The sequence below is a fragment of the Ovis aries genome, chromosome 18 (assembly GCF_016772045.2).
Source record: "Ovis aries strain OAR_USU_Benz2616 breed Rambouillet chromosome 18, ARS-UI_Ramb_v3.0, whole genome shotgun sequence".
In the NCBI taxonomy this organism is placed as follows: domain Eukaryota; kingdom Metazoa; phylum Chordata; class Mammalia; order Artiodactyla; family Bovidae; genus Ovis; species Ovis aries.
Genome location: NC_056071.1, coordinates 18219757 through 18240743, shown reverse-complemented (window position 1 = coordinate 18240743; position 20987 = coordinate 18219757). Strand labels below are relative to the sequence as shown.

Genomic DNA, 20987 nt, shown 5'->3' with positions numbered 1-20987 from the left:
CTGCTACACTTAAAAAAATCACAAAAGTTTCACTAAGACAGAAAGTGAAAACAAAAAAACAACTATGAGGTTTTTCAACTGTGCCGTCTTGTGGAAACACCTACTACTAAGTCCACCAGATCATCTGGGTCCCCAGAGGCGTTAGGCAGGCCAAGCCCAGAGATGTGCTGGAAGGCGGATGGGGAAGGCAAATTTCATGCACCTGATAGAGCTGTGTGTGGACTTCCGGGAGTAAGATGAATCATAGTAGTAAATGTAGTGATATACACGTTATGCCTTTATATACTTTTGATGTACAGTATTAATAAAAAGTGCTAGCCATCAAATTGAATAACAGCTCACATTTAAAGCCAGGCATTTTCCGAAGCACATTAGCCTGTATTAACTCAGGATTTTTCACACAAATGCTTGTTGAAATTCAAGACAAAGGAAGGGGTACTGCTTGGGGTTCTGGAGTGGATTGGCCTGGTCTCAGAGGTGAAAGCTTCTACCTGGAGAAGGCCTGGGCTGTGGTGCAGAACAAGATGCTTCTCAATGACTGTGTTGCTCCAGGAAACTCACTCCAGTTTGTAGGCAGTAAAGGGCTGGGTCTCCCAACCCAGCAGAACTATAAAAGATTGCAGTCTATGGTCTGTTTTCTGGGAAAACATGAACACGAGGACCTTTTAATATTAGAATACTATCTAAATATTCCAGAAAGTGTCTTTCTTTTTGGAAGCTATGTTCATGTTGGCTTTCCTGTACCCTGACCATTTAATTAAGTAAATATCAAAGGCCGAAAATAAGGCATTTCTTTAAACTTATAATATGTTATCATTTGGAAATGGAATGGGTCCTGACGACATTTCCCAAAGCAGGAAAATACATTTTAATAACTTTTCTTAAAAAAATGAAAGTGTGTATATCAAAACTCATTTGTTATGGTGCTTCATGGGCTTCCCTGGTAGCTCACATGGTGAAAAATCTGCCTGCAATTTAGGAGACCTGGGTTTGATCCCTGGGTTGAGAAAATCCCCTGGAGAAGGGCATGGCAACCCACTCTAGTATTCTTGCCTGGAGAATTCCATGGACAGAGGAGCCTGGTGGGCTACAGTCTATGGAACTGCAAAGAGTTGGACATGACTGACAAGCTTACACAGACACATACAAAACTATTGTTTTCCTGGGTAGGGGGTGGCGGTACACACACACACACACACACACACACACACACACACACACACACACACACAAGAATGCATATGCACATATCCATGTGTACACATCCTGGCACATCTGCATGCACTCAGGCACACAAAGCATCCTGATCACAGCGCCCATGTAGTTTTCTGGCTCTAGTGGAAAAGGGACTCTAGGCTGAGGGCTCTATTGGTCTCAACAGACAATCTGTCTTGGATGTCTAACCTGCCTCAGCTTCGGAAACAAGGTCATTTCTGACGCTCCTTAGTTAGGCATTGGCCTTGAAGGTGGGCTTCCTACCTCCCCGCCCTCTCCCCCTGCCCCCAGTTTCCTTGTCCACTCCACCCACCCCAGCAATCAAGTCCTAGAAGTCACCGATCATGAATTTCTCTATCAAATTGGCAATCTGGAGAGGAGGAGATATCCCAGTGCTTTTCATATTAGCCCTAGCAGCCACTCCTTCAGTTTCCACTAGACCACTTTTCATGGAGGTGAAGGTAATAGAGGACGGAGACAAGGCTCAAATAAAAGCAGGGAACATGAGCAGCGGGAGAGCTATCAGACTGGCCAAGAACAGAGCCTAGTGGGCCTTTGCAGACTGGGAAGACCAAGAGAGTGCCGACATAGGGATTGTTTGACAAGCTGCCCCTGAGAGACATGGGCTACGCTGCAGACAAGGTGCTGGTGGGGGCAGCCTAGGGAGGTAAAAGCTACACATACAGGGACTTCCCTGCTGGCCCAGTGGTTAAGAGTCCGTCTACCAGTGCAGAGGGCGTGGGTTCCATCCCTGGTCAGGGAACTAGGTCCCACATCCCATGCGGCGCATTCAAAAAGTAAAAATAAATAAATAAGTAAAAAAGACTACAGATAGACTAATGGGGACCAAAGGGGGAAATGTGAAGCTGGCCAAGAAGATTAATCATATTTTTCCATTGCATCCTAAGGAAAAACCCAAACAAACTTTCTGGCCAACCCAATAATACTTTTCACGTTCTCTACTAGAAATGCACGCATGTTGTCACTTCAGTTGTGTCCGACTCTGCAATGCCAGGCTCCTCTGTCCAAGGGATTCTCCAGGCAAGAATACTGGAGTGGGTTGCCATGCACTCCTCCAGGGGATCTTCCCAACCCAGGGATCAAACCCAAGTCTCTAGCATCTCCTGGATTGGCATGCAGGTTCTTTACCACTGAACCACCAGGAAAGCACTTGCCTAGAGACGACTCTGTGTGTTTTTATCATCACAATTTTTCTTCAAATGAGGAAACTGTAGTTTGGAGTCAGCAAGCTGCCCAAGGTTACATAGTGAGAGTTAGGAAGAAGTTCAAATAACCTGAGAACTGGAAGATGGAATCTTAAAAATCCACAGTGGCAGCAAATAAGTCACTCTGAGGAATTGGACTTCAACCACAAATTACAGGCACGGTCCGGAGTTTCCAGTTGGGGATGGTCCAACTATACGTTACCTGCTTTCTTCCTGCTCCTCCTTGTGGCCTCCCCTTTGGTACACTGAGTCAGACAATCCTTTTTCCTCCTCATTTGGTCCTTAAAGGAGTTGGTCAAGGGATGGTACCCATCTTACAGGTAAGGATACTGAGATCCTATGAGGCCAGTTGACTTTCTCTGGCCACCCAGCTCAGCAATGGTGAATCAGGCAGTTGGTCCCAGTGTTAAGGACTTTTAAAGAAATAGAGAAAGTAGAATTGATACATATGTTGTCATCAGTTCAGTTCAATATCAAGTATAAAATAGATAGTTGGTGGGATGTTGCTATATAACACAGGGTGCCCAGACTGGTGCTCTGTGATGACCTCCTAGAGGGGCAGGATGGGGGTGTTAGGAAAGAGCCTGAAGGGGGAGAGGAGATATATATATATATGTATACACACACACCCTGGGTTCAGTCCCTACCTTGGGGAGATCCCCTGGAAAAGGGAATGGCAACCCACTCCAGTATTCTTGCCTGGCAAATTCCTTCCACAGGGGAACTTGGTGGGCTGCAGCCCTTGTGTGTGTGTGTGTGTGTGTGTGTGTGTGTGTGTGTGTGTGTGTGTGTGACTGATTCACGTTGTTTTATGGCAGAAACAAGCACAACATTGTAAAGCAATTATCCTCCAGTTAAAAAAGGCAGAGATGGAGTGCAAAGGGCAGAGGGGCCTGGACCAGCCAGTGCTGGGTCCTAGCACTTGGAACTCATGCCCAGGACAGACGAGCAGCTCTGATCTCCCAGTCTTTACTGAAGAGCACCACTGAAGTCGCGGCCTTCTGCTGAGTTTGAGCTGCTGGGCCACAGCTGAATGTTGGCGATGACTTCCTTGTTCTCTCCCCTTTTCCAGGTCATCGAGTGCATCACCCAAGGCCGTGTTTTGGAGCGGCCCCGAGTCTGCCCCAAAGAGGTGTATGACGTCATGCTGGGGTGCTGGCAGAGGGAACCGCAGCAGCGGCTGAACATCAAGGAAATCTACAAGATCCTCCATGCTTTGGGGAAAGCCACCCCCATCTACCTGGACATCCTCGGCTAGCAGTGGCCAGTGGTCACAAATCCATATTCTGTTGCCTCTTCTCTCCTGGCCTCACCCCATCCCTCTTTTCCACCTCACAGACTATTTTCTTCCATCCTTGACTGAAGCAAACATCTTCATATAAACTCAAGTGCCTGCTACACATACAACACTGAAAAAGAAAGAGAAAAAACCCTGTAAGGCAGTTTGGCATATATATATATATATATATTTATATATCTAACTATCTATCTATCTATATCTACAGAGAGATACCCTCTTCTCTAATGCACAGAGAAGCTGCTGATACAGAAACCGCAAGACTGTAATGACAACCCAGAAAATCTTACCTATTATGAACGCAATTGGAAATTTGCGTAGGTGTAGGCTGTGGCCTGTATTTCTTCAGCTCCGTCTTTTGAGAGCGGAAGATCTTAAAGATGCAGAGAGACAATCTTTGTGTTGGGATGGGAGGAGTTGGGGAGGAGTGCCAACCACTTCTGCACAGGTGTGATCACCTGCACAGGTGTGTTAGCCTCAAGCTCTACAGGGCAGACCATGTCATCAGGGTCAGCAAGGAAAGAACACCAGACCAGGGGCCGCTGGAACACCTCACACCTCCCCTGACCATCGTCTCCACCGCCTTCCTCCTCTCCACCACTTCCAGACTATTTTCTAACTTGTCCTTTCTGGAAAGTACAGTCCTCATGCTTTGGGGAGTCAACAACGGCGCCTACAGGTAAACACTGAACAAATAACAGCAAAACAGGAAGCCACGGCGACAGTGGCCTACATCCATCTGGGTGTAAACCGCGCCTTCCTTTCTAAATCTGAAAGAGCTGTGTCATCTGTCCTCTGAGCGTCAAAGACTGGACTTTCTGGACTTAACGAGCCGCAGAATTAAAAGCCGAAATCTGAACCCTGTCATGGCACTGCCTTCTGTCTTTCCATCAGGCAAAGACTCCTTGGCCTCGCCTCCCACATTCAGGCTACTGGGGAGATAAGGGGGGTTTTGGACATCCCCCGTGTTGTCTGTAAATGTGGCTATAGCAGGGTTCCAACAGCAGGAGAGTTCATGCCTTGCAGGTGTTTGAAGGTGTGCCCTTCTGGGGCCTCTGTGTCTCATCCTGTCTTCTCTAGATTCTAGCTCCCACTTCTCAGGAGCTCTGTTAAGCCCCAGGTAAACCCCGCTGCTGGAAAAGGGGGCCAGGTCCAGCCAGAGGCACTGGCAATGCTTGTTTCAGAGAGTCAGATGATGGTGTGGGCAGGAGCCAGCAGGGGAGAATCTGTTTGGCACCTGCACCTGGCCCCTTGGCATTCCCCTCACGTTTCCAGCCCCTGGAAGGATTGATGCATCTGCCTTTGAGCTGCTGTGAAAATGCAGGGGCTGAGGAATCGCTTTTGTGGGCTGGGGGCGGGGGAGGGGCCGAGGCTGCTTTGGGAGGCATCCAATGGCCACCACCACAGGCTGGGCATCTTAATGAGGATGGAGCCCTGACCAGGGAGAGAGAACGAAGAAGCATCTGGGCTGGGGCCAGCTGCCTCTGCCCCGGCACCAGGGAGATCACTGCCTTCTCAGTGCCCGCTGCCAAGGACTGTGAGGGGGTGGGTCTCTGGGCCCCCTGACCCATGACCACAAGAGGCCCATGGAAACGGACAGCCTGGCCCCAGGGAGCCCTCCCGCGGGGGAGGAGAGGCTGTGCTTCTCCCAGGCCACCGGCCCTTCCACCTCGCCCCAGGCACAGAGCTACCGAATGGACTGGCCTTTTGCCCAACTGGCATCTCCAGGTCCCCTGACCTGCCCCCCTCTCTGCCAGCTTAAGGGACAATTGGCAGCCTGGACACTCTGGTCAGCTGCTGGACAGTCATCCTGCATGGGGTTTGGGAGACTGAATTCTGTGTTTGTGGCTTTGCTTCTCTTTTTAAGACCCACAAATATTTTTATTCGGATAGAAAAGAGCAGCGCTCAGACAGTGGGGCACGGGTGGGCTTTGGGGATGGGTGAGGCTGCTGAGTGGGCTGCGAGGGGTTGTGGGGGAGTCGGAGTTGGGTGTGGGCTTTCTCGCTGTGCTGTGCTCCCCGCCCCGAGGACTTTTGAGAAGAGCTCTTGGGATGGACCATCTCAAAGGAATCCTGTGCTGTCCTACGGCAGTGACCCCTTGGGCCACGCCGGGGCTGCTGATGCTGGGTTGAACGCTGCGGTCTGGCTTGGTCCCAGCTAAATGAAAGACAGGTGATCCAGGAGGGAATGGTCGGGAGGTCCTGGGAGAAGGTTTCTCTTAGTGAGAGATGAGTCCCCAAGGTTCCTGTTGCTGCCTCGTCCCCAACCCCCCAACACATACACTGTGTGGCTTCCATCTTCCTGTCTGTGTGTTTCTAGAACCTACGATCCTAGAACCTCAGAGTCTCTGGCGGTCTCGAAGATGGGGAGGTGAGAAGGGATCAGTGGGCAACTGGGAATTCAGAATGCAGCAAGGTTTCATACAGGGTGCTGAGTCCTCCTGGTCTGATGAAAGACGGCAATTCCTTTGCCAGCACGGAGGCTGGTGTTGTCAGATTTCCCTCATCCTAGTCCCGCGGGCCTCTGTGTTGGCCTGGGGGTCATGCCCTCGTTATATCCATTGTCGGCAGCTGCCTCATGTAAGAGTCCGAGATGAAGGATACAGAGGCGGAGGGCTTGCTTTCTCGCTGCCCTTGCTGTGCGCTCTGTGTAGAGTCTGCACATTGACTTATTAACCTCCGCGGGTAGCAAACATCAAGAGTCTTTTTGGAAAGTGAAGGAGGCAGAGGACGGGGCTGCAGCAATGGAAAGGGTCCTCGGGGCTCTGGGGTGAGTCAAGCAGGTGTTTCCTTCTGTAGAGGGGCGGGACTGAGAAGGCGCTCCCGGGTCTCCATGTCTCCATCTGCGACAGGCAGGATGTTCTTGCTCAACTCTGGCCCCTTCTTTGTTCTGAGATTCTTAGAATCAGCCCTAAATCTCTGTGCCCGTTTCCTTAGGGCCACTCTAGACTGCCAGGGGGTGCCCTCTGTAGACTCTGAGTGGGTGGGGGCAGTTGCCTCAGAGGGCTCATCCTTCTGAACGTGGGTGGCTTCCGAGAAGACTCTCCTGTCCTTGCCAGTCACAACGCTGCAGGGCTGAAGTGCTCGAGGTCACTTTAGGTCTCCTTCACCCTCCTAGCCTCCCTGCACACTCAAAAAGCCTTGGTAAAGGGTTATTTATTTGCTTATTTATTTTTAAGGAGCTGGAGGTGGTTAGATGGGTTTTGAAATGACACCCCATTAGCCAATATGGCCACCCCCAGCTAGTTCAATCTCATGGCCCACTACCAAACTCCACAGTTTAGAAGTCCATGCCGGAGTGACTGGGAGGGGTGTAGCATCATGCAAGCTCCTTTGTAGCTGTGGTGGATGTGTGAGTTCCCCCAGGCTTGTCTCCCTGCCACACCCTCCTCACCTGGTCCCCCCCAGACTGAGTGTGAGTGAGTTGCTGTTAGATGCCCACCTGGGAATAGGGTGCCATGGCCAGGGGTCTTTCCAGTTCTTCTTGACTTTGGCGGTGAACCCAATGCTGTCCTCTAATTACACCCTTGACCTCTGAGTGGATCTTGAGGGTCACTAAGCCTCATTTAGTTAACAGAAAAAATCTTGATATTTCCCCCACTCAGAAGATGGTGTGCAAATCATCCCTGGAAAGAGACCTCCTACGGGAGGCAAAGGTTCCTTGGTCCTTCTGGGTTCAGGTTGACCATGACTCTCTTTCTCCTCTGATGCTTACTTTGCGGACTACACTAGTGCAACTATTTTTGGTGCTAAATACTACAGAAACCAACACCAACGGTAGAACAGCCAGCCAGCCCATTTTTAGTGCTGTTTGAGACTCAGCTCAGAAGCAAAAGCAGGTCAGTCTTGCCTGGAAAGCACAGGATACGTGGGAATTTAGATGATGACATGGAGTGGTGGAAAGACCTCTGAGATTCCTGCCTTTGCTCTCGTTTCTCAGGGGATGTTGGCCAAGTCAGTTAGTCTCACAGATTGTCCTGTTTCTCATCTGAGGCATTTAGAAAGTTGAAATGGTTACCCTTAAGGTCTCTTTCAGTTAAACAATGTTGTATTGTGTTCACACTTTTTTTTTAAGACTTGCTTGTTAGAAATAAGAAGGAAAATAAAAGATAGGTAAGGAGGAGAAGGAGGGAGCACTATTGGTGGTTAAGATATTGATTATAGAAGCCAAATCAGACAGGCTCAGTGATGATTAGGTCTGGGGGTCGTTGGTGGAGGGAAGTCAAGCAGACAAGCCCAGGACCCAATTTTCATACTTTTAAGGAAGGCTGCCAACTGGCTCCTTGGTTGATCTTACCAACCTGTCCCCCTCAACTGGTCAAGCTACTCCATTCAACACCAACATACCCAAAGTTGGCAGAAACTGTTCCAAGACTTGGAGACAGTGTGCCTGCTTACTCCTCATACAGGTTGCTGGCAATCTGAGTCAAAATTCAAGAGATCTTTTATTTTACCTGCTATTGTGGGGACCTAGGGTGTTGACAAGACATCAGTGTTTTAAGTGGCAGACTGTTCATCAAAGTTTTGCTCCACCCAGGCATGATGAGAGACTTCCTTGTCATGTTTCCAAACCAAACAGCAGCAGTATTGTTTTCACTCAAGGTGTGGTTGTTACTATGGATGGTCTTGAGGTCTGGGGCCTTGCTTGTGCTTTGCTCAGCATCTGGAGCAGAGAAATATCTATAGATGTTTGTCGCATGAGCCCATGTGCTGCCCGTCTACAGAGCTGCCCTCAAATGCCCCTGGACTGTCTATTGTTTGCTTTGGCTGGGAGCCAGCCTGCTATTGAGCCCATAGCAGTTGCCTTAGAGTGAAAAATGATTCTGTAACCAATAAGGTTTTGGTTCCTGGAGCACCAGTATCTTCTTTGATATCCATCTTATTTTTTTTTTTTTTTTTGCCATACTTAGTAAGTTTCAAAGGAAGATTTCAAGTCTTATACCATCATTAAGATATCAGTATAGGCTTTAGAACATGTTTTGGGATTGCTTAACATCACTGGGAATCATCTTCAGTCATTTTAAGGGGAGTGAGTGAATGATAGTCACTCAGTCCTGCCTGGCTCTTTGCGACCCCATGGACTGTAGCCTGCCAGGCTCCTCTGTCCATGGAATTCTCCAGGCAAGAATACTGGAATGGGTTGCCATTTCCTTTTCTACTTACAGAGAGAATAGGCCTATATACCTTATATGCTTATATCCACAGATTTCACTGGAAAGACTTCAGTGGAGGTCCCTTTGGAGTAAGGAAGTTGATTCTATCAAGCATCATCAATTTGAGCCTTACATGTCTCAGGGATGAGAAATCCAGAGATGGACTGGCCTAAGAGATGTTCAGAAAGGTCCTGATGGGAAATCTGTTCTTTTGTAAAGTTCAATCACTGGGGGCTCCCTGAATTAAATTCTGCTAATGATGACATCCTGAGCATCTGAAAATGGCTCTTCCCGGTTCACGGATCACATGAGAACTCACCGTTTCTACACATCCTGTCCTGTTTCTGGGCTGGTATTGAATTCACCAGCACTGCTGGTGAAACCAGTCTGTGGGAGGGATGGGATGGAGAGAATGTGAGATGTTGGTCACTGGTCACTCTTGCTGAAAGGCACTGCTGACTGTGGTGGGTGTGGTGAATATCTGTGAATCCCTGCATGGGGTATGAGGACTTTTGCTGTGAGAATAATCAGTTTCACCCAGAGAATCTGGTATCCTGTCTTCTGACAGTCTCTGCCTCCCTGGTATGTTCCTCTGAATCAGAGTTCCCTGGACTGTCTAAACAAATTCTTTGCAAACAAGAGATCCTCCCACCCAAGTCTTGGTATGCCAACATAGACACTATTCTATTTCACAAGGAGATCCAAGGAAATTTGGGGTGCTCTCTCAAAGTACTTGAAATTCTTGGTCCAAGTAAGAAAAATTCAGATTCCACTTCCTCTTTAAATTCCAAATTTAAAACAAGACCTGATCTGATATTTGCAGTAGAGAGCTATATCTTAAGCCAGTGTGCCAGGCTGTCTCCCATCCTATAGAGGCAAGAGAGTGAGCTCTATTCATTTTTCCCAATCACCGAGGTAAATGGTATTTTATGTGCAGTGCCATGACCCAAGCTTGGAGCTTGCAAGAGATACTTATGCCCAACAAGCTAGAAGTTTATAATAGAAGGCATATCAACATAGTATAGATGAAGAAAGCTTATTGGAGTCTCCTTCTGAGAAATGCCTGTCACTCAGATCTTGCTTTTCAGCTTTACATCTCATGAGAGAAGTTGGTTTCTTCTCAGTTTAGGTGATGACAAATTTAGATTTCCTTCCTGAATGTCTGAAGGTAGATTTAGCACCTGGATATCCACAGTCTACCCTGACACTTCTCTGGGTGCAGCATCTCTAAAGCCCATGAGAAATATGAGTAGCTAAGCTAAGTCTGGCAGCTATTCCTTCATTTAAGAAGAGTTTGCAGGCATCATAAAAACAAATTTTGTAATATGTTAACAGGTAGCACATACTCAAGTGAATTTCTTCCTGACATCTTTTGTTTTCTCTTGGAGAAGTGTTTATGTTCCATCTTCATTCCACAGCTTCCTGACATTAGCTGATTCCTCTAAGCTCACCTCTGGAGTGAATAAACAATCACTTGGAGTGGTCCAAGTGATTTGATGCCTGCTTTCTGCAGTAGAGAAGTAAATCTTAGTAAAGAAGAACGTCTTTCATTGTTGTCTTCTTCTTCTTCTTTTTTACTTTTTCTTTTCTTTTTTCCTTCTGGCTCTTATCCTCCTGCTTCCATAGGACTGACAATCCAGTTTCTCAGACTCCACGAAGGTCTTAATATAAGGTGAATCTCAGGACCACAAACAGTTTGGACTTCAAACAGTGAGAAAATTGGCACTGAATGATTCGGCACACAAAGCAGAAAACTTTCATTTCCTGCAGGCAGGATGGAATTGACTGTTATATTAAGACTTCTAAAGGAGCCTTGCCCTGGAGTAATTTCAGCACTGTCAGACAATGTTGACATCTAGATTAACCTCTGTGCAGTGAAGTTTACTGCAGAGCTCATTGAGAAGCATGTGATGGATCTCTGCAAATCCCATCTAGAACCATTGGTGGGCCACCCTCCACACCACGCCCCTCCAGTCCCCACCCACTCCTCTCCCCATCTGTGGACTTTTTAACCTCCAGGAACCATGGCTGGAATCTGATCCCAGGAGATGGAATTTGGCCCCCTTCTCTGTCTCTCTCTGTCCATGGTGCTGAACCAGGCTTTGTGCTCAGCTGGAGTGACAGTGGTTGTCATTGTATTGGTTTTCCCCTCAGGGGACTACAAATCAAGGCATGAAAGCCACTCTGCTGATGACAAACAATTTTGTGGCATATCTTTATGCTGCAGAAAGTGAAATGGTTTATAAGGAATTAGTGTGCCCCACGTCTATAAGACTTTCTCTGAGCTCTCCAGTTCTCTAGCCTTTCCAGGTTCAGACGTAACAGGTCCTGACTACAGCTTGGTGGTCAGGTGGGGGTGATGGATTCTGATGGACAAAGGTATTGCCCTATGTCTGGGTAGGTGTTTCCTATGGTTCTAACAAAAGAGGTAGCATAGCTCTTTTTTCTCCTGGTTGGGACAAAGTATGCAGCTGTCCACTACAATCTTTTTTGCCCACTCTCTCCTGATGGGGTGGTGGGCTCCAGAGTGGCCCATACCCTTCCTAATTCACTATGTGAAACCACACAGGGGTGCAGTAGCCAGAAGGAACCTCAAAGTGAAAAATCACAACTTCTCTACAACCGGGGGCCACTCATCACACCAAAAGTGTTGAGAAATGTCCTTTAGAGTAAATTCATTGACCACAAATTTCCCTGGTGTCTTACTGGTTTCTGTTTCTCCCTGAAATTGTTTTTCCCACTTTGCCTCCTACATTTAATAAGTAGCAGGAATCTTTTTGTATTCCCTTAGACATTCTTTAGGAGAAATGAAAGTTGCCAGTCAAGGACACTGTGTTTATTGACTGGGAAAATAGATTTCTGGGCCAAGTAATGTCACAGCCATATAAAGAGGCAGACTTGATGACTTTATTTGAAAGCAATTATCAGTGTTTTATTTTGCCTGGGTGCTCAGGCTTATATAGGGCAAACTTCATTCATCTTTCTATTTTATTACTTAAACTTGTTCACATGCACACACGCACACACACACAAATACCTTTACACTCCTGTTTGTCCTAAAAGGTCCAGCAAGCAGTGTGCCCCGTTTGTCTTTCTCCCAACAATATCCATGCACATGTATGTGCAAATAAGTGTACACCAAGCCTGAAGTTTCTTAAACTTATTATATCTCACCTTTTATTTTATTATCTACACAATCTTCAGCTTTCTGACTTTTTGCACTATGGATCATCTATGAAATTAAGGCCTTTTCAAGGAAGACTATATCTTGAATTTTCAGAACCTTCATATTTAGTGGTTGGATTCATTTTCTCAGAGAAACAGAAAACCAAACTGAACCAAACTGATTTTATTAAATTTGGGGGGATGGAAGAGAAGCACTAGATTGGAGCCTGAATAGTACATACTGTATTATGTATAAGTATAAATGTAAGTTAGTTCAAGCAGATTAGTGAACCTATCTTGGGGCTGAAACCATGAGATATCAAACATTCAAATGGAATGGGAGCATGAAGGGGAAGTGGTAGACTTTCCTGGAAGATTTCAGTGTTCCACGGGGACAAGGACAGAGCACTGGGCTAAAAGTCAGCTGGGTATAGTTTGTCTGGGTGACTGTTTCCAAGTTACTTCAGTTCTTTGGGCTGATGTGTAAGCGTCCTTAGTCTACAGTGGGCAGCTGGTAGACCTGAGCCTCTCCTTGAACGGCAGTGCTAACATAAGTCAATCTCCAACTCGTCTGTTGCTTGGATCACTTGACTGAAAGATATCTTCTCCAGGTCTCCCCTAGAACAAGACTGCAAATGTCCCTGTCCTGAAGATTCAGCCTCACTTCAGTCTTGTGTTCAGTTCATCTCTTGCAGCTCTTCTTTGTATGTTCTTGAACGTTCACACTTGTACCATCCACCACTACCCCCTATTGCGTCCCTCTGTCTCTGCCAAGTCAGGAAAAGCCCCACTGGCCCCTCTCCCTCCTTCCTAGTTTGGGCATCAACCACACTTGTGATTTAGCCAAGGTTTCTGGAGAGGAAACCAGTGTGCTCTCAGCCATCAGTCTTTCCAGCTCATTTGACCAAATGATTAGCTCCTTATTATCACCTCATCAGTCCCTCTTGCACAAGAGATGTTGGGACAACAAACCCATGATAATGTCCTGTTCTGTCTTTTTGAGGATTATTATTTTTCCTTCTGTCTTGGTTTAGAGAGGTTTGCCTTGCCACAAACAGGTTTTCCTTCAAATTTCTTGAGTCATTTTTCTGGCTGTTAACTAGACTGATAAAGGGTAAACCATGGTTTCCTTCTTTTTTTTTTCTGCTTAGGCTCCTATCAGCACGGGTGTACTATATCCCTACAGAATAAGAGTGTCACATGTCAGCAAGATGTTTATTTATTTAGTGGAAAGGCTATAATATGGAAACACAGATTTGCAGCAGCATCCAAATCTTGAAGGAGATAAAAGAGTCTTTTTCAATCAAATGAGATCTTTACTGTAATGGCACCAGGAAGGCTTATACCTTAAGAACTAAATTGAACCTGATAACATGGTCTCTTTTTAGGGAACAATGAGGTGGAAGAAATTACCCTAGGACCTGGGAGACTAGATCCTCCACTCCACAAATCATGCTGTATCAGTAGATATTTCAACTCTTTCTCTCAAATGGCTCTGAGAACCAACAGTGACCTAAGATCAAATATCCACGTTAACTACTAAAAGCAAATTCATCACATTTAAACACATTCCTAGTTGCTTAATATAGTTTTCCCCTGGTACTTCTGGGGATAGTTTAATATTGTTTCTTTTCTTGATCCCTGTTAATATTTTCAATAAGGTTTCTAAATTCTTTTATGTTCATTTCTTTAGGAAAAACATGGAGTCAATTCAGAATTTTGTGTATGATAAAAAGACTAAACAGACTGAAAATAGTGTAGGGTAGGGGGACAACCATAGTACTGGGGAGGAGGCAGAGGACATCTAAGCTCCTATTTTTGAGTGATCTTGGAAACATCATTAGCCCTTCTGTGCCTCTGGTTCTTCATCTACAAAAGAAAGCTGCTAACAGCCCCCTGTCCGCACCAAATGAGATCATAGTTGTCCAGTCACCCTGTGGGCTTCACGGACACCTCAAACAGTAGAGCCCACTCTCTGGGCAGTGAGTTTTGCCAAGAGCTTTCCTGGGTGTTGAGGCTGTGAGTTCCTTTGGAGATGTGCTGTTTTGAAGAGCATCTTTCTTAAATCCCTCCTGTGATTTGGCTTCTAGAGTTTTGTCATAGGTATTTTCTTCTTAGAATCATCATCAAGCTTGGAAGGCCAGAGAATGCCTTTCCAAAAATACAAGCAGAAAAATGATGCTTTAATCATATGGCTTTGTCACTGAAAAAGCTTTGATGGTAGACCTTGTTTTCAGGTCTGGAGTCCTGAATGTTCTATAGCAAAATGGCATGTCCTGCTGTGTTTAACTCTGTATTATCTGTTATTGCTTTTGTGAGGTTCTGTAGATTTCAATGTAATTTTTTTTTTAAGTAGGACTCTATTATGTTTCCTGGATAAATTGGGTAGTGAAGCCAGTCTTGAAGAACAGCACCCAAAGTGATAATGATCCTGAAACAGTATTGTGTTCATTCTGGGGCTAGCATTTTGTGTATAGGAAAATAACCTTAAGATGGAAAAAAAAAAATGTTGGAGTGAAGATCAAATGCCAGACCACCTCTCTAACAGCCTTGAGCACTCCCAAATAGGTATGATTGGGATTCCCACTAAGAAACACATCTGATTGGAAATGAAACCCCTGACAATACATCGTGAAGCCAGATTACCAAGGTTACAACAGTGATGTCATTTACAGCCCCTTAAGAAAAAGGTCTCAGGTGTTTGTAACACCAACCACTGTTTGTAAGGGTGATTACTTGGTATGTTAAAATTTTCAAATGTAATTTCCTTTAGATCTCCAAGCTATGATCAGGTGCAATGCAACTGACTAAATGCTGTGCATGCCTTTTCTTCTTTTTAAAGAATTTCTCACTCCAGAGAGAAATCACAATAATCCTGAGGACCTGAAATCCTAAGAAATTCACAAATCTTTTGCTCAAGTTCAGACCATTTCAGCTTCCCACTTCTCTTTCTACCTGAGGGTCAGTTTTTGCCTGTCTTAGATAGGAAAGCAGCATCTTTGTTCTGAACCTCTGTCCCTGTGACTTTTTCCCTGCAGCTGTACAGCAGACAGAAAGCATTTTAGCTTACTTTGAAATGAGAGTCCAAATTGGGTTATGACTAGGATTTTAAATTACGATGTGAAATTGGAGAAGGCAAGCTGATTCAGGGTGATGTTCCATAATTCATTCTGCTAATCCCATGGAGCTGACCTTCTTCACAGCCTGCCTTGAACAAGCCATCTCCCTGTGTAGCTTCCTAGTGACAAGGTTTGATTACGTAAGGATTTCAGAGATATCATTTGAGAAATAACTCACTGGGTATGGAAAATTTGATTTAATATGTTAACAGGAACAACAAGAACCTATTTTAATGTTTTTTTCTTTCCTATCTCTGAGATTTTAGTCTTTCTTGAGGCCATTGGGCTGTTTCCTTTTCAAGGCTGGAAAAAATTGATTATAATTCATGTCTATAGAAAGGCTCCCCCAAGCCCATTGCAGCTGGAGGCAACCCCAAATGACCCATGTTAATCTTTTGTTACCCAACAGAATCAAGGACCCTTCTTGGTTGTGTGTATGGGCCATGGCGAGTAAGCTCAAGGGTATTGTCAAAATAAAATGAAAAGAAAGCAAGAGTTGGGACAAGAAAATTCTCAGTTTGAATTTGAGAGAAAGTAGCAGTCTTGCTCTCTCTGGCAAAGATTTGTGTAATGTGAAGGGAATAGTCATGTTCTTTCTCAACTAGGTTTTACTTTCTGAGAGTGTGTGTGTGTGTGTGTGTGTGTGTGTGTGTGTGTGTGTGTGTGTTGGGTGGCAGAGGAGCTGGGAACATTAGGAAGTAGTTGTTTATGAGTTTAGACTTCCTCTTGAGCATAGTAAAAGCTCTGCTCAGTTTCTCAGAATGTGACAATAAAATTAGGGGTGGAGAGGAATTCAGAGGCCTGTGTTTCAGTATATGACAAATTTTTACCCAAATGCTTCAGAAGCATTTAGTCCTTTGCAAGCCACACATATCCTATGTCTAAAGTGAAAGAAAGTGGAAAGTGAAAGTCACCCCATCATGTCCAGCTCTTTGAGACTGCATGGACTATATAGTCCATGGATTCTCCAGGCCAGAATACTGGAGTGGGTAGCCTTTCCCTTCTCCAGGGGATCTTCCCAACCCAGAGATTGAACCCAGGTCTCCCACATTGCAGGTGGGTTCTTTACCACCTGAGCCACCTTAAGGTATTAGGAAAAGGAGTCAGTCAGTAGGCAGTTTCTGCAGACCCCAATGCTTCATCCAATTGATAAGTTCCTTTTCAAAGAGTTAAGTATCTTTGACTCACCTGAGAAAATATACCAATAGGGCCTGAATGGGGAGTGGTTTGCGGTGAGCTACCCTATTAGTATTAGGAGGCATTATGACAGTGTGTTAACTCTGTCCAACAGGAAAACTTTAGGGATGCTTTAGGGCTGTTTTCACTTGGAATGGTGTAAAAAAAGAGGCTATTAAAACATGTTTTGAGGACTGTCCCCCCAAATCAGCCTCTGTTGTGAGAGTTTTCAGTTTCTTAGGCAGAATTTCTCTCTTCTCCCATCTGTCAATAATTTGGGGGGGTGGGGTGGGTATTTGTTTTCAGCACCAAGGACAGCAACATCTCCCTCAATTGAACCAATGCCTGCTGTTGTGATTTACCTGCCAGTCAAAGAAGGGTGGAATTTTTCTTTTAATTCCATCCTTTGGGACCTAAAGCTGGAAGACATTATTCTTAAGATCAGGTACTCACATCTTTTATTTATTTCCAAGGCTTTTTCTGTCACATTCTTAATCTGCGAACAAATAATAGGTGTTGGACTGACATGCCCAAATCTCTTGGCTCAAAGGAGTGGAAAGACACTTAGGCATCAGTGGAGGACATATTTTGGCATGGCTACCCACTGCAAAAGTCTTCACACGGCGCCAATGACTTGTAAACTCCCAGATGGAGGATTGCTCATTGGTAATCACTTAGAAAAAAAATTCTGCCTATTTCTCCATGAACTGCAAATCTATGTTTTACTCCATATATACGTGGAGGCAATATGTCACAAGAGTTGAGCAGAAGTTATGAGCTTTGGAGACAAAAAAGGGCCCAGTGATGCTGTTGTTAAGCATTTTGAACACTTGGTGGGGCATGGCTTTGAATACCAGCAGCCACCTTTAAATCCTGAATGCTGTTCAGCAGCTAACTTTGCCTTAAACAATCATAGTAAAAATGCAAATGGCTCCTTAAGCCTTCTGTCAGGTTAGACTGAAGGCTTGCCCTGCGAAGGTGCATAGCAGAAGCACATTTTGTCACCTTGCTTTGTGGTGGGACAGTTGTCACAGAGCACAATCATACATAGTTGCCATCTTAGAGGCAGCATTGCATTCTTAACTAATTGTCAGCATTCTCCACACATGTCAGGGTGTACACTCCATTGGGAAGACGAGAGAGTCACTGAGAATTTCACTTTAAATACAGTCTTCTATTTCACAGAGGTTAGATATATTCCATTTCAATTTCTCCTGAACCATCTTGTCTAAGGCTTTGAATTCTCTGTTATACCCTCTCCTTCATTTTCTCCTCCTCTCTTCAGTGTTGCTTAGCATAATCCATAATATTTATTGTTGCAAGACCACAAGGGGTCCTTTTTAAGGATAAATGAGGTGGTAGAACTAGACCAGAATCAGATCTCAAAGGAGCCAAGTCAGTGGAGTTGATTTTGAACATTTGAATGGGTCTGAGGAAAACCCATCCTTCCCCTACATTCCTTGTCTTCTTGAGGCCATCACATTCCAGTGCTTCCATGCAAAAAAGGTCATGGAAAGTTTCTCTAGATTATTTATGTGAGGAGGGTGGGAGAGCTGGGTCAAAAATCCTTTGTTGGAGTCCTTCAGAATAGAGGAACTTTATTTTACAATTGAAATCAAGGGACAATCCTGTTTAGAAAGAATATGCACACGAATGACCAACAGCTTCCACAGAGTTTAATACAACCAATTCCTTTTTCTCAGAACAGAGAGGAAGGATTTGTAGGTTGATTGATAGGAAACAAATGATCCATTGGTCAGTGGGGCAAATGATCTGAAACAGAGATACAGAAGCAATGGAGATGATGGCCAGGGAAGACTCAGGAGAGAATGGGCCAGAGAATAAAAGACTACAAAGATTCTCATTACTTTTTCTGCAAAATTCCTAAAGTTTCCAAGGGCATGTCTAACCCTCTGCCTCTCTAGAGGCAAGCTCAGCATTTCTACTGAGTTATTAAGGCATATGCCCTACAAACACCAAAGTCTTGTATTTTCCACTCCCAGCAACACTGGCTGTCCAGAGTGGGATTTGTCCCCCTTCCCTATATCAAAGGGACTTGTTTTCAGGAGAAGTGTCCTTTAAATATCCAGAGAAAACTGGAGGTAATTTTTTGCATGAATGGCTTTTTACAGCTAGGTCTAAAGCAGAACAAAACTTGTATTAAACTAAGTGCTACTTTACATATCTTATTTCAAGAGAAATGAAGGATTTATTGCTGTGTAAATGATGTACACTGATTTGTTTCCTAATGGACATTACATGTCCCTTTATCTTTAGGCTGATGTTGGGCAGCAAACTTTCAATATCTGGAAAATCAGCTGGTACCTACTTCAGTGCACTCGTTGGAAATTACTTTCTCAGAGAGGAATTTTGCAAATGAAGTTTAGGTGCTCATGTAACTGATTTCCACCCCCTCCCTAAGCTTTCTGTACTAAATATATGTAAAGTGATTATATCTTGTCTCATCCCATGTGTTTGTGTGTGTTTCCCAATGTTTGTGTAAGTATATTAGCCATCTGAAGGGTTCCTCAGAACATGGCAACAGCTGAGCAACGGTGTCTATGACATGTGGATATATGATCCATTACACGCTTGTTCTGAGGCCAAGCTAATCTTACAGAGTATAGGAAGAGAAACAATACAGTGTAGCTTGGGTAAAGTTTAATGAGGGATACAGGATTGCCAAGCCACCACTTACTGGTGGAGACCTTGGCAACAGCTGAGTTGAGGTGTGCTCAACTGGATTTGACATCATTTATTTTAATCTCAATTGATTGTTCCTCAGGTCTGTTGTATGACTTAGAAATATTCCTCCATGATTCTTGTTTCGTTTTTTCTCCCCAGACTACTGGAAATTGCCCGTCATTCTTGCTTCCTGTTATTCAGATACCGAAGTCGTTGACTTAAAAATGGGTGCCTAAGGTTTTAGTAAAACTGGATTTTCCTAATAAGTAGTGCCACTTCCTTGAGGTACTATTTCTCCGCTTCTTTTCCTTTCTAACAAATACATCCCTTGGAGAAGGAAAATGGCAGCCCACTCCAGTGTTCTTGCCTGAAGAATCCCAGGGACAGAGGAGCCTGGTGAGGTGCCGTCTATGGGGTCACACAGAGTCGGACACGACTGAAGTGACTTAGCAGCAGTAGCAGCAGCAAGGGATGTATTTGTTAGAAAGGAAAAGAAGGAGAGAAATAGTACCTCAAGGAAGTGGCACTTTTACTTGCATCCTGGCAAGTCTTAGTGAGTCAGTTCGGTTAAAGCAATGATTGTTATTTGCGTTTGGAGAAGAGGCTCATGATCTGAGTAAAATTCTTATGTAAAGGTGTGCTTTATGTAAAAAAAAAAAAAAGAAAAAACAACCCCCCCAAAAAAAGAAACCCCATATTCTAATTTGGTAAGATGGCTCCAGGGTAAGGGAGATGTGTTCTCAGTTAATATTAAAAGATGCATTGAAAAGGCAAGTGCCCTCCATTTCTCTCTTCCCCAGCCCTCCCACCCTTCCTTCCTCCCCAACCTCAAAAAAAAAAAAAAAAAAACAAAAGCAGAAAATTATTTTTTTAAATTGTATTAATAATTTATGTTTAATACAAAAGGATGATTTAACGGTATCACCAAAGGTCATTTCTCCCATTGCGCATGTCCTTCACTCTCGGCCCCGAATCCATCACCCCATTCTTCACCCTCTTGCTTCCATCCCAAGGCAAACGTGTCTTCATTGGAATCTATCCGTGTTGGAGTTCAATGTGGGGGCAGAGATTTAACACCATGACTCTGATGAAACCAACCATTCTCCACCTTCAAATGGTTAATTACTACAAGAAGGCAAACTCTTTTCTTGGATTTTGCTTAAAAACATTTTATACATATATATGTATATATGTGTGTGTATGTATGGACATATATATGTATATGCACATGTACATGTATATATGTATATATCCACCTCCAGTATAAATATGTCATTTGTGAGAGCTGTAAATACTCCTTGGTCATACATCTGTCTCCCTCATGGTATCATATCTCCAGTGTTATGTTAGCAGCTCCATTTACTGACTGATGAAATTGTGTGTAGACCTGTATTCTCCTGACATAGTTTATGTAGGGTCTCTTCTCAAATAAAGTATAAAACATTATCAATGCCCTCGTTTTATTTGGATTTATTATTTAGTAGGGAAGTGTGTTGAATTTAAAGATAGGTTGAAGTTTGGGAAAATCCGACTGTGTGCAAAGACTGTGGGATTCATGACCATCTTGAGAGCTGGGACCCTGATTTGGTGAAGGTGAGATCGCTTGCACGATGCTTCAGGTGATCCTTAAACTGGATATTGGGTTGAGATGAATGTTTCAAGAAGAACATATACGTATTTATAATTTGAGTCAGGGCCCAAGGAAAGGATTGACTGTCTCCAGGTCTATGCCATGGTGTCCGGTCATTCCACAGACATCAGCTTCCTAGTTACAATAATTTCAGTTTCTAACATGAGGAAATACATTCCTTGGATTTTGTTTTTTACACCAAAGATTTTAGGATTCTTTGGCATAATTACATTAAAACTCCTTCCTCCTATTTCCACCTTTTCCCCTCTCCCCCTCTCTCTCTCTATTTGCTTTTCAATTTCCCTTCCTTTGTCTACACTT

At 44.4% G+C, this 20987-nt stretch overlaps 1 protein-coding gene across 2 annotated transcripts in view; it reads left to right on the top strand.

Annotated features, from left to right (window-relative positions):
- NTRK3 (neurotrophic receptor tyrosine kinase 3) overlaps positions 1–20487 on the top strand; it is a 431855-nt gene extending 411368 nt beyond the window's left edge. For both annotated transcript variants that reach the window (XM_060401597.1, XM_042235650.2), the window contains one exon: positions 3514–20487. In XM_060401597.1, the coding sequence (XP_060257580.1) occupies positions 3514–3699 (186 nt within the window). In that variant the 3' untranslated portion in view covers positions 3700–20487. The remainder of the gene's footprint in view (positions 1–3513) is intronic.
- Positions 20488–20987: the final 500 nt, after the last annotated feature.